Source organism: Rattus rattus, chromosome 6 (assembly GCF_011064425.1).
Source record: "Rattus rattus isolate New Zealand chromosome 6, Rrattus_CSIRO_v1, whole genome shotgun sequence".
Lineage (NCBI taxonomy): Eukaryota > Metazoa > Chordata > Mammalia > Rodentia > Muridae > Rattus > Rattus rattus.
This window is the reverse complement of record NC_046159.1, coordinates 150,351,906-150,371,506: the sequence shown is the minus strand read 5'-3', so window position 1 is coordinate 150,371,506 and position 19,601 is coordinate 150,351,906. Positions and strand designations below refer to the sequence as shown.

Below are 19,601 nucleotides of genomic sequence, written 5' to 3'. Positions count from 1 at the left end.
ATGGTCTTATACTCCCGAGGTGCTCTATGGCTGCCAACCAGCTCTGCTAACCAGATAGATCATTTGAAACATCTGGATCTTTATGCCTTGAATCCTCATTGGGTTTGGAAACAGGATCTCTCATTGGCTTAGAGTTTACCTACTATACAGCTGGTGAGGCTGACTAGCCAGAGCCCAAGATTTGGCCCCCTCTGTCTTCCCAGTGCAGGGATTAGAAATGGGCATCACCATGACCACGCCCAGGTTTAAACAACAAACAAACAAACAAAACGCAGACGTGGGTTCTGCAGATCAAGCTCACTTCCCGAACCAAGCTGTTTGCCCAGTCTGTCTCGTGGGAAGCTCTTTGTTTGAGTTTTGCTTCCCTCTCATTCCCACAGTCTGCAGGCCTTTTACATCCTCATCTCGGTGCTCTGCAGCCCCACAGACGGGCCTTCTGGACATTCTCACATTTTATTGTACTGAGTTATCTACTTGATGCACTTCCATTAAATTACAGATTCTTTAAAAGCAAGAGTTATGCCTTGTTTGTCCTTACCAGTTGTTGACTGTGCATGATACATATAACCACTTAATCCATATTGTCTAAATGAGTAAATGATTACTTCAAATGATCACTCACAAGTAGTTTACTTTTTTATGCTGATCAACTTCCTAGAATCCCATTTATGCCACTAATCTGTTTTTATTCTGTGTCTTAGTCAGGGCTTTACTACTGTGAACAGGCACCATGACCAAGGCAACTCCTCTAAGGACAGCATTTAATTGGGGCTGGCTTACAGGCTCACAGGGTCAGTCCATCATCATAAAGGCAGGAGCATGGCTCCAGACAGGCACGGTGCAAGAGGAACTGAGGGTTCAACTCTTCTTCTAAAGGCCGCTACTGGAAGACTGATTCCCAGGCAACTAGGACCCCGAAAGGCCACACCCACTCCAACAAGGCCACACCCACTCAAACAAGACCACACCTCCCAACAGTGCCACTCCCTGGGCCAAGCATATACAAACCATCACACTCTGTGAATATGCAAGGATAAGCAATGTGTCAAGTCAATGTGTATTAGCAGTGTTTCCCATTTTTATTCTTAGGAATGACACCATCTATTACCTAACACCTAGAGGCAAATGATTGATAAGTAATTTATGAGTCAGCTAATTATGCCATAAATAGGACACTCATCAGTATAGCTGACGGGTATGGCTTATAAATAAGACTAGCTTATAGCTGTCAATCCCCTTAATGAGGAAAGGAATACAAAAGGACCTTTAAAGAGCCAGTTATGAGTCAATCAATTTTTACTGCAGGAAGGAGAGTAAATGGAACTATTCCAGGTAATGTGCCTTCTTGAAAACCGCAGTAATGTAAGAGTCAAAAACTAAATTCACATACACGTGCGCACACCGAGAATTTTAAAACGAATCCAGAGAATGAACCATGTGGATACCTGGTGGAGAAGTACCCTGGAGAAGAAATAACCAGCCAGTGTAGACTGAGGTCAGATGCTGACAAGTGCAGGAGTTTCATGGGACAACAGGGAGGCCAAGGGCCAGAGTGCCAGTGGAAGCAAGCAGAAAGGAGAAAAGGAATTGAAGAAGGAGTTGACTGAATTCAATGGAGCTGTACTCTAGGGGAGGGAGAAGCTGAGCAAGACTGCAGGGCAAACCTTCTCTAGTTAACAGCTGCCGTCCCTTTCTATAGCAAGCATTTTTATTCTTCCTATCTTGAGATTATAACCACACAAGTGCACATACATGTGTGCACATCTACCTTCACAGTAACTGATAGAAGCTGATGTAAGAGCTGACACAGAACTACAGCTTCGCAGGATGAAAAATGCCTAGAGATTTGCCTCAGAACAGTGTGAATATATTTAACAATGAAACAGGGTGGTAAACTTTATGTTTCACGACTTTTACTTTTCGTGGGATGGAATCTTGCTTTGCGGCTCAGACTGGTCTTGAACCTATAACATCTTTCTGCCTCAGCATCCCCAATCCTACGATTACAGGCCTGCACTTCTGCATTAATGATGAAATAATGATAATAACGACAATGCTCTACTCAATACGAGGTCATAGATACAGATTAAAAACAACGACGTTCTGCATTTAAGAAAATGGTTAAGAAGAAAGCAGCGTGCTAAGCGAAAGAAGCCACAAGGGAGTTCATTTGGCATGTGACTCTGCTATACAAAACGCAGTCTACGTAACTCACAGATTGCTTCATTGGAACACAGATCAGTAGCTCTCGAGAGTTTGGACAAGGAGTAAGTAGGGAGCAAATACTTAGTGGAAATGTAATTTCCTTTGGGGCAGTATCGTGCAAATACTGTGAAATAGACCAAACACCACTCAACTATTCACTTAAAATGGTTAACTTAAGGCTAGGGAGATGTCGCAGTGGGTTCGAGCTCTTATCTCTTGTATGTAGGTGTGAGAATCTGAGTTTGAATATTTCACCCTTACATGGCACTGGCAGCACTGGGAATTGGGGGGTGGGTGGTTAGAGACAGGAAGATTCTGAGATAGCACAGGCTAGTTCTGTGAGAGATGCCGTCTCGAGGAAATAGAGAGCAATAGAAAAAGGCCATCTAGACATACATATGTATACTCACGTGCTTACACGACACACAACATGTACACATAAAACCAATTAATTATTCATCAATTTAACTTCTTCTTCTTCTTCTTCTTCTTCTTCTTCTTCTTCTTCTTCTTCTTCTTCTTCTTCTTCTTCTTCTTCTTCTTCTTCTTCTTCTTAGCTCAAGGGGGAAAGTTTTCAGGAAGGCATGTATTGTGTAACTTTTCCTGGGAGCAGTGAACAAATGTCTGTTCATCCACTCTCCAGAGAAAGGGCACAAAGGACAGACCAATGAAGCAATTCTCTAGTGTGTGAAACAATACGTTTATTGGGGTTACTTATAGGTGCATGAGTGTGGGGCTCACTACAAGACTATGAGCAACTCAAAGGCAACACCTTATGGAAAAGCCCCCGCCTCCATCCCCCAAATAGGTGTAGATTCACAACTCACCAAATTCCGCACTCCCGGAACTCCCGTAGGACTTGCTGGCCGTTCTGCAGCCTGGACCGTCCACTGTCCCTAGCACTTGATACTGATTATGTAACCTTGAGGATCGATCTGAACCTGAGGTGGCTTGTAAAATTCTATGAGCACTGAAGAATCTTTGTAGAAGAGACCGTGGGGGTGCATGCCTCTAATTGCAGCTCTCTGGAGGAAGAGACATGTGGATCTCTATGAGTTTGGGGCTATCCTGGTCTACAGAGTGAGTTCCAGGATAGCCAGGGCTAGCTACTTAGAGTTTGACTTATGTAGCTCTCTCTAATAACACTAATTATTTATGTCGAACTTTAGGTTAAATAACTGAGATGATCATCAGAATGGTAGATGTGATAAGAATATAGTCAGACATATAGTTTTTTATGGCGGTAAAGCATATTTAATATAAGATTTATCTTATTTGTAACTATTTTTAATGTTCAGTGACATTAAAGATATTCATTTAACTATGCAACCACCACCATTGTCCATCTCTATACTTTCTGTAATCCCCAACAACATACGCTCTCTATGTAAAATGAAATTCATCCCCAGAGCCGTTTTAAATGTCTGGTTCGGCAGTGTTCCACCTTGGATGTCTACAGCTCTACGCCCATTGAGTCACACTCTAGTTTCTCTTCTTCTGGCCCCTAGTGGCCATCATTCCCTATTTATCTCACTGTACCTATTATAAATGCCTCACATAGGGGGAAATCACAATTTATTTTTAATAGAAAGTATTTAGTCACTGGATGGGACACAGTTTTGCTTGCTTGGGGAATTACTGATGAGTTTGTCCCAAGCCAAATCAATATGGGTAGATGTATCTTATATGGTTCGATACCTCCTAGCCTGCCTTAGTTAGGGTTTTACTACTGTGAACAGACACCATGACCAATGAAAGTCTCATAAAGGACAACATTTAATTGGGGCTGAATTACAGCTTCAGAGGTTCAGTCCATTACCATCATGGCAGCATCCAGGCAGGCATGGTGCAGGAGGAGCTGAGAGTTCTACATCTTCATTTGGAGGCTGCTGGCAGAATACTCATTTCCAGGCAGCTAGGATGAGGGCCTTAAAGCCCATGTTCACAGTGAGACACCTACTCCAACAAGGACACACCTCCTAATAGTGCCACTCCCTGGACCAAGCATGTACAAACCATCACATAGCTCTTAATAGTTATCTTTTCTGTGTACTGAAACTAATCGTCATCCTGTTTTAAACAAAATCACCAATCAGATGTTCGGGTGGTACATTTACTTTGAAGCTATATGTAAAATTTTCGTTTTTCTTTGAATGTTAAATGGCACAGGAAACATTAGGTAGAACAGAGTAGGCCTACCTAAATATATCCTGCTCAGTCCATGTTACTGGATGTATGCTTTCAGAGCTGACCCGTTGACTCTGTACAACCAATTGGTGTGTTCTTCCCTTCAGAAACCCAAATTTCCCATCCCCATCTTTCCTTAGTTGCCTAAGTTCTTTGTGTAGGGTCGAGGCCTTTGCCCCACCCACTTTGGTGTGTCCGTTGGTGTCATCCTTGTTCAGCTTATGTTTGGGCTGGGCAGTCATGTTGGTGAGACTTTATGAGGTCGCTTCTGACAATCCTCTGATCTCACCGTCTCTCTGCTCAATTTCCTGCAACGTTCCCCAAGCCTCAGGTACAGGAGTGTTTTGTAACTGTGCCTGCTGCGACTGGGATCCACGGGTGTGGATTTGGATTGGCGTGGTTCTCTGTAGTCGTCTCCGTCTGCTGCAAATAGAAGTTTCCTCGATGAGGAATATGGAGTCTACTTACCTGTGTGAATGGGGACAAAGTGTGCAGATCGTTGTTGGTAATCATGCTGGTTTAGTACAGAGGTTGTAGATTCTCCTTCAATAACCACAACTCTACTAGTACTGAGAGGCTGGCGAGGTTCCCTGCACCAGGCATGGTTTCCCTCCAATTAGGGAGCTGTTGGTTACTGCCCAGGTATACATGCCACTACTGCACCCTCAGGGTTATCATGTCATGCTGGTCATCGATGGGGTTCACGAGCATCCAGGGCTGGGTAGGTTGCCTCCCTCCTTTGGAAGTTTGCATGGTGCCTTTTGGTACCATGAAAGCTAGTCTTAAGGGAGGGGAGATCCAGGTCAGTTCTAGCTCAGGGCCTTCTGGGCCTGTTTCTCAAGTGCATGGTGTCTTCAGCAGTAGGCATTTTCCTTCTACCTCTCTCCCACCAGTTTCTTAATGCACATTTAAAGATGATGATAACAGTACTTGAACTGAAAGCTATAAAATATTAAGCCTCAGGGATATAGATTGTTAAATTTTATCCTTTCCAAGCTTTTCTGTTATTTTTTTTAAATTTCCATTTTATTGCATGGATGTTCTGCTTGCATGCATGTCTGTGTGAAGGTGTCAGATCGTGCATTTATAGACAGCTGTGAGCTGCCATGTGGGTGCTGGGATTTGAACCTGGGTCCTCTGGAAGAGCAATCAGTGCCTTCCACTTCTGAGCCATCTCTCTAGTCCTGCTTTTCTTTGTTTTTACAAGCCCTTGTTTCGTAAAATATTGTTAATTCAAGATATTAAAAAGTGTGTTCCTTTAGTCCAGTTTCCCTTTTATTGGATTAAACAATTTCAACCAAAACTTTTACAAATTAAGAAAGTGGCAAACAACTGTTTTTGTTGAGGCTGGACTGAGGAATGTAAGAGTAAACAGCAGGAATACACGGGAGAAGAACTTCCCTCCTGTGCTAGTCACTCCCCCATAACTTCCCAGCTCGCAGGCATTTGGGACATGGCTTACCAACAGGATGAGACGAGAGGTCAGCATTAGAATCTCAGGAATGGAGTGAATCTTCACCTTTGGTTCCACATAAATTATACCAGGACACAAGTGTTGGGACTCAGTGGTCTGTGTAACAAGCTGGAAACTCAGGATCTGTGGGTTATGTTCACGAGTCTCATGTTTGGTGTTTCACCAAACAGGGAGTTAACCATGTTCACTCCCTGTGCTTTATTTAGGTTTTCTTCCCTCACTGAGGCTAGTGGTACCTAATCACTTCCTAAAATAGTTTTAAAAACGAAAGCACTAAATGCTCTAGAAGCTTTAGCTTTCACACGGACAGACGCAGAGACACAGGTTAAATGCTCTGCGAATGACCTATGAACAGAGAGCGTGGGTGTGCACGAAAAGACACTCCTGAAACCAGATTCTGAACTTTTCAAAACTTCTCGCTGAAACCACAAAAGTACCATCACTTTCTAAAACGCCGTTTGTCTCCCTTCTAACTCCTCACCTATTTCCCTACAGGGTTGGTGGTTAATAAATATGGAAAGGGGCTAAGAGAGGAAGACGGGAGGGAAGGAATGTCGGTGCAGAAATCACCAGGTTGAACTAGTTTTTGTTTTCTGTGTGCAGTATGATGTATATATAGCACTGCGTGCTGAGACGCAGCTTGGGGACACTAGGCTGCTTTCCCACGAGAAAAGACTCGCAGAGGTTAAGCGACCAGCTCCACGTAAAGTGCTTGAGCAATCTCTCTGACTTGACAGCCCACATTCTCTATCTTTGCCTGTTCTGTTTCTGAGAAAAGCTGGATTTGTTTATGTATAAAACCAACCAAACCCATCCCCACAATTTTCAGAAGTCAGGCTGCCCCAAGCACTCTCCTGGTGGCCGCACGGGCTGCATCCTAACATCTCTGCACACTGCTACATGCCTGCTACAGGTTCTTTACGTATCAGACTCTTTGGCATCCCACCCCAACCCCACCTCTTAGCCTCGGCTTGCCAAAACCTAATCATACCTCATATGAGCATACATTCCACTCCTGCCCTCATTACTCTAATGACTTGGGTCTTGGTTTCCAAGTTCAGATTCCCATGAGAAACAACCACTCGAGTCACCTTCCTATACTACGCCATAGGCCACTGGCCAGTTTACATGACTTAGTAAGCTGGGTGATAATGTAAGTGCCCAAGGACTCAGGCAAAGCTGGGGAGTGTCAGGACAGTAAACTTCCCTGAAAACTATGCTACTTCCCGTAGCTTCCCATCTATCATAACAGACCCAGCAGACAATGTGGGTGCATACTGTCATCCCAGTACCCGAAAGGCGGAGGCAGGAGGATCTGGAATCTTTACCTGCATATCAAGTTTAAGGCCTGCCTGGGCTACATCAGACCTTACCTCAGACAAACAAGCAAACCCAAACACCAGCTTCCCCCAAGCAAGGCCTACCTCCTTTGCTTATTGTTTACCTGTTCCATACTGCCATTCTTCCTACCACTTGTAATAACATTTAATTTTGTTGGAAAAAAAATCAATACATGTGAGAAGCAGAATATTCAGAACACAAAAGGATGCATGGCCCTGGTCACAGTGTTATACACTTATAATCCCAGGATTTGGGAAGCTGAGGCAGGGGGGACTATAGATTCGAGCAATTTGATGTCAGCCTTGGCTCAGTGAGAACTTGCCTCTCAAACCAAATACTAAAAATAAAGATATGGGACCAGAGAGATGACTCAGCAGGTGAGAACACTTGCTACTCTTCCCAGGGACCTGAGTTCAGGTTGCAACACCCACAGCAGGCAGCTGAGATCACTGTAACTCCAACTCCAGGGAATCTGACACCCTCTTTTGGCATCTAAGGGCACCTGTACACATTTCAGGGGTGTGTGTGTGTGTGTGTGTGTGTGTGTGAGCCATTTGATGGCATTGTGTGCAGGTGAGGTAAAACTAAAGGATGTCTGAAAAGTTCATTGGTTTTTGGAAGGCTTAGCTTTCCTTGATGATCAGTAGCCAGCTCCTTTTTCTTTTTTTTTTTAAAAGATTTACTTTATGTATATGAGTACACAGTCACTCTCTTCAGACACACCAAAAGAGGGCACCAGATCCCATTACAGATGGTTGTGGGCCACCATGTGGTTGCTGGGATTTGAACTCAGGACCTCTGGAAGAGCAGTCAGTGCTGCTGACAGTTCAACACACACACACACACACACACACACACACACACACACACACACACACTATTTAAAAAAAAAAAAAGGAAATCATCTTAAATTCTCAAGGCCCTTCTAGAGGCAGCCACAGCCAATAGTTTTTGAAGTCCTCTTCAGAAAGAAATGATTTCATTATACAAACATATTTAAGTTTTAAGCAAAAGCATAAATAGTACGTCCTAAATGTACCTTATTTTCCTTGCAACGAATAGGTATTTGGGACAATTCCATGTCAAAATACGTAAGATATCTTTATTTTAAAAAATACCTTCATAGAAAGTTGTGGTTCTTGCCTTACCTTAATTGTGTGTGATGCTAAGGTGATCCCAGTGTTTGACGGAAGGCAGGCACTGAGTTATGTCCCCAGCCCTAACTTTGGTCATTTTCTATCCAGTCTTCCTGTTATCCCAATGTCAGCCGCCTAACTCTGGCTCTGTGGTCTCTCCTTCCATCTGGGTCTTTGTACTTGAGCTTTAACTTCTAGCACATCCACTTAGCTCCTGTTGCTCCATCCACTGCCTCCTGCTAGCTCTCATTTCATTTTCCCTCTATTAACTCATGACTTGTTTTTTAAAAAGCCAAGTTAATATTTTCCTCAGTCCCAGTGGACTTCTACCATCAGAACCCTTCGGTGGCTGGCCGTGTCCACAGTACCGGTGGTGAATCCTTACCTAGGTGTTCGTCTCTTTCTGGAGACCGGTCTACTGTAGCGCCTTATACACAAAACCTACTTAGACTTCTGCTCTGCTGCTCTCAACCTTTGTGTCACCCCTTCTCTTGCCTGGGAATTCTTCTTCCTGTTCAAACTCACTTGTCCTGAGACTGCTGGTTCTCTCCCAGCTGCTCTGGAATGCTCCTCTCAGGGCGATTACATCACTTGTTCTTAACCTCTCACTTGGCATTTCTGTCTTCTAAAGCTATATGCTTCGTAAGTGGAGTTCTCCTAAAACATTTTCCGCAACACACACACACACACACACACACACACACACACACACCACATAACCCTTCACAAACACACACCACATAACCCTTCATATTTTGAGTGTCTCAAAAGACATGTAGATTTAATATATTTAGGACATTCTAGATTTTTAAAAATACATTTATTTGTTTGTGTAGTGAACGGGGGTGGGTGCATGGAGGTCAACTTGAGGAAAGTTCTCTTCTTGCGGGGAACAAATGGGTCATCAGGCTTGGTAGAAAGCACTGAGCCATTTGATGGCCTCCCAAATATATATAGAAGAGGGTGACCTGGGAGGAAGAAGGGTATAAGGGTGGCCAAGAAAGGGGCTATGGGAGGATGAATATGAACAAAGTATATGACATGCATGTGGGAAGATACCATAATCAGATTCATCATTTTGTACAGTTTTTAATTGTAAGAAAAGTTAGAGATGGACTGGAGAGATGGCTCAGTGGTTAAGAGCACAGTGGTTCAGAGGTCCTGAGTTCAAATCCCAGCAATCACATGGTGGCCCACAACCATCTGTAATGGGATCTGGTGCCCTCTTTTGGTGTGTCTGAAGAGAGTGACTGTGTACTCATATACATAAAGTAAATCTTAAAAAAAGAATAAAGAAAAAGGAGCTGGCTACTGATCATCAAGGAAAGCTAAGCCTTCCAAAAACCAATGAACTTTTCAGACATCCTTTAATTTTTACCTCACCTATACACAATGCCAAAAATAGCTGCTGGGAACTCAAGTAACCCTCAAGCATTGCAGGAGTTTTCTCATATGGAACAAAAGTTGCCCTACAAAACACTAGGGCAAATCAGACGCAGTCTGCCACCCATCAGACTGCCACCAATAGTTCGGATAAAGCACGCCTGTACACTGTTTGCCAATCACTAACTGGTTTTCACATTCTTTTTGGTCATCTCAAAAGTGTAGGTGGACACAGTGGTCCGAGCCTGTGTTCCCAGCACCTCTGAGGCCAAGGCAGGAAGAGGGCCATGCTTTCAAGGTCAGCCTGAGTTACCGAGTGAGACCCTGGCTCAGAGAATCCAAAATATAAAAAGACATAAGTAAAAGTGAGGGCATTTACGCCATCTACGTATTTGTCACCGTCAATCCTGAATTCTTTTGCTCACATTCAGTGAAATTTAGCTTTTGTGGTGGGTCAAGACACTCCTTTCAAAAGTTTATTTTAGAATTGAAAGCATCTCTTGAAATGCCTTGAATGAAATGGGTTGGTACTAGGTGCATTATTTTCTGTGTTTTATTTTAAAGTGTAATTGTCTATTGCTACTCACATTTGTTGTCTTCGATTTTCTTTTTAATTACATTTCATGGTGTGGCCAAACATCAGTTTAGGAAATGTTTCCTGCATTGATGTTTCCTATCTTAAGCAAATTTCCTGGCAACCTGTTCTGTGAAAACATGTTTTTTGTTTGTGGGTGTAGGTGACCAAAGTCAGTCCATGGATCAAATCCCTCAGTTGTGGAACAATACCACCACAAACTCTCGTCCTTTCGAATTGTGTGTTGTCAGAGTTAAAGTAAAAGAAGTTGCGTTCTAGTTCTAACTCTACATGAATATGCTGTGGGGAGTGAACTTTGGGCAAATCACTTTTATTTATGAAAGGACGGATTGCATCAGCATGTTCTCTGCTAAGAGTCACAAATTCTATTTTATGAAAAGAATGTCACTCATTCAATTCTGAAACCGTGAGAATTTTAAGATAGGAAGCAATTTTGCCTTCCTCTTGGCAAAAAGGGTGTCATGTGAAGGACGCACTCTGAATTAAAAGCTTCACTCACTGGGGTTAGAATGTTTGCGAAGGGTAAGCCTTTTCACCCAAGATTGGTTTCTGCTAGCCAAAGTGCCAAAGCCTTGGGTGATCCTCACCAATTAGTCAGAAGAGCGCCTACGAGCAGTGAAGGCGGAGGAGGCTCTACTACAGTTCCCAGCATACCTCTGTCCCACCCTGCTCCGGGCACTCGGGCAGGCGGGGTCTTGTAGTCCCAGCCCGCGGCCGGCGGTAGCGCTGAAGCACTTTGGGAATCAGCCTTCCCTCCCCGCCAAACCCTGAGGCCGCAAGGCCCATAAGAAGTTTACTGTCTGACCCACTGGGCTTGGCCCGGCTTCCAGACTCAGGACGTCCACCAGAACCCAACCTCACCGCAGCGAGCGGCGAGCGCCCAAGGAGAGCCACGCCCCGGAAGCGGCTTCCAGCCACTCAGAGCGGGCGAGGGCGGGTCCGGACAGGCGAGCGAGGGCGGCTTGGTCTTCGCTCTTGGGGCGGGGCCGCCGTACGCGCCCGCGCGTCTGGGTGGCGGCGGGGGCGCGCCCGTGGGGAGAGGCGGCTGCGGCTGCTGGTGGGGGGTGGGGGGGGTAGGCAGAACCGGGAAGGGGGCAGGGCGAACGGAGAGCAGTGTTCCTGAGGCGGCGGCGGCGTCTCGGACTGAGGAGGGCGGGGAAGGAGGATGGGGCAAGCTGGGGGTTGGGGCCGGCGCTAGCCCGCGGCTCGCCTCGAAGTGGGGAAAGCGGCGCTGCTCTTTAAGTTGCGCGGGGAGCCGGGCCGGTGCCGCTGCAGCCGCAGCCGCCTCGCGCGGCGGGGAGGGAGGGCGGGCCGGAGCGAGCTGGGGAAGACGGAGCGGGCGCTGCGGCGCGCGGGCGGGCGGCGGGGGGGACGCGGGAGGATGGAGCAAGTGGAGATTCTGAGGAGGTTCATCCAGAGGGTCCAGGCCATGAAGAGTCCGGACCACAATGGGGAGGACAACTTCGCCCGGGACTTCATGGTGAGTGTCCATTCTCGCCGGCGCCTCGTGTCGCCAGCCGCCGAGCTCCCCTCGCCTCTCCTGGCCGGTCTGGGCTGCCAGCGCTTTGTGTGCGGTGCGCGGACAGGCGCGGGTCGCGCGCCTAGCCGGGAGCGCCTTCGGCGAGCTTGCGGGAGGCGAGGTCACCCCCGCCCCTCAGCCTCTTTTTTTTTTTTCCACGGCCCGTGCGGCGCCCGCCCTGCCGGCCGGGGAGTGAAGGGAGCGGCCGCCGGGCCCAGCCCGCTCCGGCCCCGCCGCCCGCGACTACCTATTGTCTCCCCGGCCGGGCGGCGGCGACTGGGGTGCGGGCTCGCCTTCCCACGCCTGCCTTCCCCGCCTGCCCCTCCGGGGAGGGTCAAGGCGAGCTGTCTGGCTGCGGCCGGCCGAGCTGCTTGAGGCTGACCGGGAGAGCGAGGGTGTTGAGCATTAACTCGCTGGGTCCCTGTACTGATGCCGGCCTTGGTCCGAGTGGACTGCAGGACTGTGCCGCCTCTGAGTTCAGGGTTATTATCTCACCGCTTGCCAAAGGGTTGACCATAAGGAATCTCACGGTTTACCTGATCCCCATTTATCTGGTCGGGTTTCTTTTCTTCCTGAGACCCAGGTTTGAGGTGACCAAGAGGCCAGTGTGACTTTAGGTTGAAAGGGGGGGGTCAGTGGGGGGGTTAGCCTGAAGGAAGCTCACTCCGGACTTGAAGGGATATTGCCGAAGCCGGAGGGGATGTGACTATCACTTCCTATCCGGGGTGGGGGTGGGGAACTTGGGAACAATAGTCCTAGTCGGGTGGAGGCGACTATATGGGCTGAAGCCCTGAACTGGGAGATAACCTTCCCGTCCCCCCTTTTCCGCCACCCCCTTTTCCGCCCTCCGCTTGTGTAGGCAGGCATGAGTGAGTGGAGGTGAGGGTTAAAAGTCTAGTATGTGAAATTTCTCTAGGTGCGTAATTGGGGGGCGGGGGTATCAATTCCAAAGGCGTGGGACCAGAAGCCGACTTCCTACACTAGCCCCCCTCCCCGCTCCTTTTATTTTTCTTTTGGACAATGTTCCCTCTAGGGTTGTTTCCCGGCTTTGGAGGCGGTGGTTGCGGCTGCTGCTCCTACGGATGTTGCGCAAGACTGGGGCGTTGTAAACCCTGGAGGTCTGGGGAATGGAAAAGGAAATGGGACTTTGGGAAGTCCTTCGCTCTTTAGCAGGGGGTTGGGAATAGCAAATGAGCTAGGGAAAAATTTGCTCTGGACAAGGTGCACTTCTAAGAATAATCAGTTCATCTGAAATTTGGATATGAAAAGCCATACTCGTTTGATGTCTATAAAAGTGAGTAGCTACGAAACGTTGGCTAGTTTTTTATTTCAAAGTGCAAATGAAGTGATTTTTAGTGCCGAAGTGGGTTTTCCCATTTTAAAGAGATTTCTGTCTGGTAAAACTTTAGTGTTCAAATTGTTAATGGTTTGAAAAGTAGACCGTTGGCTGGCCTCACACAGTATTAGTAGTAGGATTGTGGAGCTTTGTGACTTCCACTTAGCAGGCAGATTTACAAAAGAAAGTAGGAACAAGATACAGTGGGGACTGAAAATGTAGATCAAAGTCCAGTTATTCCTTATTTTAAACATTTTCTGATATTGGGATGATGTTTTGGAAAAGGTACTTTTCCTCTTCTTACCATCGAATTTGGATAGTTAGTATCTTTTGAATGATAACATTTGCAAAAATTATAGAGTCCTCTTTTTACTACTCTGTAGTAAACGAAGAAGAAAATAGTTTAGGGTTTTTAGAACTAATGACTTTCAGTCCTCCTGGTCATAGAAGGGGCCATGTGGCTGTTTGTGGCTGGCTTGTCATCTTGCTGTCCTGGACATATTCTGTCGAGGATCATTGTTGGTAATGCCGGCCATCCGGACAGGTGCCCAATCCCTGCAGTGTGGACAGGGGATGTATCCTTGGGGTTCATGCTTTAGAGATGAGTCAGGGATTCCTATTGGAGATGTCATTTCACAAGGACCACATCTGTTCCCATTCTTCCGTAATACCAAAGTATAGCTAGGTAGTTCTACATGAGAGAGTTGATGACTAAAGCCCTTCTTTTATAGGGCTTGCTTTTTTAATTTCCTGACTTGATAAGCAGTAGCTATAATTATGACTGTTGGCAGTTGCCTCTGCTTTTTTTCTCTTGACTAGAAGGCTGGAAAGGAACTATCCTCTGTCATGGAAAGAGAATCAAAGATGAGCAGATAAATTCTAACTTGTTATTCTTAAATTCTGAGGTGGATTTAAAAATAGATTTTAAAATCTTAACATTGTAGAACCAAGTCTTAAAAGGTAATATTGTTACAACTGTTTCATTATAAAAGTAATAGCTTCAAAATTGCAAATTATAGAATATAAATATTAACAGGATATAATCAGTAATGGTAATACTTATATTTGGGGAGATGGATTGGGCATTCATACTGTGAAGGATGGCGTTACTACATTATTTTCCCTGTATCTATGTTTGTAATGAGTCTATGTCACAATAAGTGCACACACACGTGTGTGTGTCTATATATATGTTATATATGTGTATATATATATATATATATATATATATATATATGCCTTTGTAAGTAGTTGGACTTTTTGTTTGTTTTGTTTCTAAGGGCCAGGGAGCTGAACTCACTCCACAACCCAGGCTGTCCTTGAACTGGTAGCAGCCTTGTCTCAGCCTCACCAGTACTGGGATGAAAGGTCTGAGCTGCCACATCTGTGTTATGTTCTTGTCTTTTGGAGTCCTTTAGGCTTAGATTTTATTAAGTGTCTTTTATTAATTACAGCTACTTTCTAGGAATAATTTAAGCATGTTACAGTGTGACTGTTAGAGTTAAACTATTTGCTTATATATCTTGATTTTTATTTAATGGTTTATAAATTGTATCTTGTTTGCTTTGGATTTTTTTCTTTTCTTTTTGGCTGTTTGAGTCTGGATCTCATATAACTTAGGCCAGCCTTTAACTTGCTATTATATATTAAGTTGACCTTGTACTCTGGATTCTTTTGCCTTTACCACACAGGTGCTAGAAGTATTTGCCACTATTCCTGACATGAGTTTCTTGGTTAATATTGATGATAGAAGATTTTCTGCCTCCACAGGCATGTGGTGGTCTTTTCATGTTATTCCAGCAGTCAGAAGATGAGGCATGGAGATTGGGAGATTCACATAAACCTAGCTTATGTGAAAGCTGAGATCCTGTCTTAAAGATGGACAGAGGGAAGGAAGAAAGAAGGAGTTAACTATAGTTTATTTTTCTTGGCCTTGGCACCTGTTCTCTCAAAAGGAGAAACATAGACACCAAGATTTTTGTAGCCAGGCACATTATGCTTGATTTGCTAATTTTGCTAATAAAACAAACTATTTTATGACAGGTCTGAAACTTGATCTTTATTCTCAACTCAGACTAAGTTGATGTTATGCATCATATTTCACAGTTAGGTTTTGTCTTTTATTTTTATTTATGTGTATGGCTATTTTGCTTACATGTATGTCAGTGTACTACATGCATGTCTGATGTCCAGAAGATGGTGTCAGTTCCCTGGAATGGGAGTTATAACTGTGAGTTGTCGTTGGGTTCTGGGAATAGAACCCCAGGTCCTCTAGAACTAGAGGCAGTGCCCTTAATGGAGTCTGAAACAATTCTCTAGCCCTGAGAGTTAGGTTTTTCTCCATACCTGTTCCCTGACGTTGACTGAGGAGAGGCAGGCTTGAACCATGTATTGAGGACCGGAGAACAATATGTATGCAGACAAGAGGTGATGCCTGAGACAGGTAGGCTTTGGACTGTGAGGAGAGCGTGGTGCTGAGTCCACTCTACTTTCCTCCTTCTCTTCATGAAGGATCTTACTATAATAGTTACTATTCTGTAGGGCCATCATGGTCATTGTACACGGATCCCTAGCAGGCATGCCCAAGCCTTTGACACTGTAACACCAGGTCGTCATCTATAAATTCACATTGGAGCACCGTGCAGTTGAGTTAACAAAACAAAGCCAAAAGAGCTCCAGAAAAATCTCATTGTGTTTTAAATGAATTTACAGTTTGGTGTGGGGCCACATTCTTCCTTACCCTGTTGTGTATATGTAAGCTACAGGTTGGAAATAACCTTTCAGGATCACAGGGAAAAGAGATTATTGAGAATAACAAATAATGCCAGTTTAACATTCTTGTGGCCTTTTTTTCCCTTCCTCACACCCTACCTTCCCAGCCTGCTTTTTAAGGTTACTGCAAGCTTTATCTTATTCAGATATGTTCTGCTGGAGAAATTGAAAGATGCTACTCCGAATCTCTGGAGGGCAGACAGTGGAATGTCTTAAGAAAGGTAGTTGTTTGGCAAAAAGGGCTTTATCTGAATTAAGGCAAGGAACTAGAGTATCTGTGATGAGGATTAGCCAGCCTCAGGCCCAGGCTGGTGGTGCACACTCATGACCCTGGAGCTCAGAAGGCTGAGGATCCTGAGTTGAAAGCTAACCTGGTGCTAAATAACTAAGGGGAGGGAGTCTTAGTGATTCACTAGGTAATGGATATGATATTGTGGCTCCAAGATTTCCAGCTTGGGATGCAGTCACTCAAGCTAGAAGGTTCCGTGTACAGTGAGTGAAGGAATAAGGAAAGAAACAAGTAGACTAGTCAAGTTAGACTGTAGGAGAAAGTTTCAGAAGAGAAGATGAATGTAGTTCCGGGTGTGTTAACTGCCTGTGACGTGTCCAATACAAGTATGGAGCTCATATAGGTAGCAGTCATGAGTTTGTGGGAGGTAGTTAGCATCCTGAGTGACTAAGCTGACTCAGACGAGCGTTATCTTGAATAGGATAGGCCCTGGGAAGGTGTGGTCAGAGTGGAGGGACAGGAAAAGGGATGTCTGAGAAGCCTAGGAGGGATTTGAGAAAGGAATTGTCACTAGAGCTAAATCATAGTACTTGACAGCCTGGCAGGGTGCAGTTGAGAAAGCACCCACTCCTTTAACAGTGGGAGGTTTGCCCTCTAGAAGAAGTGGTTGGGGTGAGATATAGAAGGAGCCGGGTTACAGTCCTTGGAAGAGAAGTGGTGATGTGCATGTTGAGTTTTCCTCCATCTAGTCCAGCTTTTTGAAAGTGGATGGTTAAATCTGAAAAAAGACAAGTTTTTTTTTGAAGAGTGTTTTTCTACTATTTATTATCTATTACTATGCATCTATTGTCTTTTAAGTACAAATAAGTAAAACCCTGAAATCTTCAGAGTTGGTGCTTGTATTTGAAGTTTGAGAAAATACGGAGATACTGAAGGTCTACAGAGATCTTGAGCTTCAGAGACTAGAGAAGTATAAAATAGTAATTGTTTATTCAATATTGTGGCCAATAAAGTTTTTAAAGTTAATAATAGCTTTACAGAGATAAAATTGTCTACCATTGAGTTCATTCAAAATGTATCGTTCACTAGTTTTTAGTATAGTCACAGAGTTGTACAGTCATCACCACAATCAATTGTGGAACATCTTAAGCACCCCAAAGAACCCTCGAGTGTGCTCACAGCTGTCACTACCCGCCTTCTGCCTTTGGAGACTTGTCTGATCTGGAGTCAGTAAATGCAGTTGGAATCTTTGTGCCTGTCTTCCCTTAATGTTTTGTTTTGTTTTCTTTGTGCTCTGCCCCGACTCCCATCCCTTACCTCGTTTTTGTTTGTTTGCTTTGGTGTCTGAGTTAGGGAACTGTCATGTCCCTGCTGGCCAGGTGGACATCCGTCCTCTTGCTTCAGTCTGCCACTGCCACTACACTGGGCTGGCATGCTCTCAGGGTTGATTCATGTCGCAGTGCGTACTGATAGCACTTCATTCTGTTCGTGACTGAAATATAATCTGTTATGTGGGGATTGCATTTGTTTTATTCATTAGTCTATCGAGGGTATTTGATTGTTTCCCCCTTTTGGCCACTATGAACAGTAATGCTACTGTGAGTGTTTGCGTGTGACTTTGTGTGGGCCTGTGTTTTCAGTTCTCTCAGACTAAAAACGGAATTACTGGAATTGTTTAGCTGGTTGAGTTTCTTCCAAAACTGTATATTTAACACCCCACACAATGGATTACATGTGGATCCCAGTATTGCTATATCCACATGCCCCTCTTCCTGACTATTGTTATCCTTGCAGGGTATGAAGTAGTATCTTGAGTCAGCTTGCAGGATTCTGTGTATGTAACTAGTTTCTGAAAGTTAGTCATAGAATATATTTTTCAGTCCTTAAAATTGAGCTAATCTTCATGCTTAATGTTGCTAATTTAGTTAATTGCCTTTTTTCCCCATCTTTTGTGTTCAGACAAATTTTAAATTTCACAAGTGGCAGACAACCTTTTAATTTTCCAGATCTTTGAGACAATGCGATAAAAATTAATGTGTTAATTTCCTAGAATGATTTACTGCATTTATTTTTAGAATATTGCTGGGTTGTTTTCTGTTTTGTTTTGTTTTCAGTGTTTGACATTTAATTTAGAAACAGTTTTGAAGACCAAACAGTAGTAAATCACACCTTCTAATCTCAGCACTCAGGAGGCAGAGGCAGTCGGGATCTCTGTATGTTGGAGACAGCCTGGTCTACAAAGGGAGTTTAGGACAGCCAGGGCTACATAGAGAAACCCTGCCTCAGAGAGAGAGAGACGGGGAGAGGGAGGGAAGAGAGAAGCAAGATTTTAAAGTTTTGCAAGGATGAAAAAGAAAGATATTAACATTCCGATGAATTTAAACTTTTCATGCATTAAACATGTTCATGTTTCTATACCACTCATTTCATTAATCTCATAAATATTTACATTTCTGACTTCCCTCACCTGAAAATCTCTTAAGACTAGAGGCAGGCATGTAATTTTTGATCTGGCCCTAAGCCTTGACTGTAATGTAAGGGCTGTGGTCTGTTGCATATAGAAATTATAGGCAAGTTTACTGCTATTAAAACAGATTTACTCAGCAGGAGAATTTTTCAGATGGCCAAAAAAGTCCATAGTGGTCTTCCGACTACTATGAGAGCTTTCTCCCGTTTCCTACACACAGGTGTGTCACACAAATGTGGCAGTACTTTTAGTATCACTGATAAAGAAAACATGACAAATAATCAGATTGGTCAGTAAGATGGCTTCCCAGGTTAAGTCACTTTGCTGCTAACCTTAGGACCTGAGTTCAGTCCCTGGAACGCATGTGAAGAAGAGAGAGAACTAACTGCCATGTTCTCTGATCTCCCCTTGAGCTCTGTGGCATACGTGCGTACATATGTATATATGTGGGAAGGTTAGCTCATACTGTTCTTGCAGACGACCCAAGTTCAGTTCCCAGCACCCACGTCTGGTGGCTCACATCTGCCTATACTAACTTCAGTTCCAAAGGATTCTCCTCTGGACTCCTTAGGCACCTCATTCACATGTGAACACCCTGACATACACATAAATAGATGAGTGAAAATCTTTCTAGTTTAAAAAAAAAAAAAACAGACTAAAGTAAAACCTTTAAAATAAGGATGCTTTGTTATTTGCAGTTTCTTCTGCATAAGTCTGATTCTGTGAGAGCTTAGCGATTCAGGGTTCATCTAGGTGGGACATACCGTATAAATCATGTACTGTTAAGGGTATTGTGTTAACACAGTACCCAATTTCAACTTCTGGTTTTGGATTTAATAAATAAAAATCTAGATAATTGTGTCACTGTGGTTTCTTGTGAACTGCTGGATGTTTGGCGAGTAATTACAAAGTAGTTTGCGCTGTCTCCTTGCCTCCAGTTTCTCGTCTCATTCAGTC

General features: G+C 44.3%; 1 protein-coding gene across 1 annotated transcript in view; it reads left to right on the top strand.

The window, feature by feature from the left end:
• Nucleotides 1-11,621: 11,621 nt before the first annotated feature.
• Ptpn12 (protein tyrosine phosphatase non-receptor type 12) overlaps nt 11,622-19,601 on the top strand; it is a 67,923-nt gene continuing 59,943 nt past the window's right edge. The window contains exon 1 of the mRNA XM_032907070.1: nt 11,622-11,801. Coding sequence (XP_032762961.1) covers nt 11,703-11,801 — 99 coding nt within the window. The 5' untranslated portion in view covers nt 11,622-11,702. The remainder of the gene's footprint in view (nt 11,802-19,601) is intronic.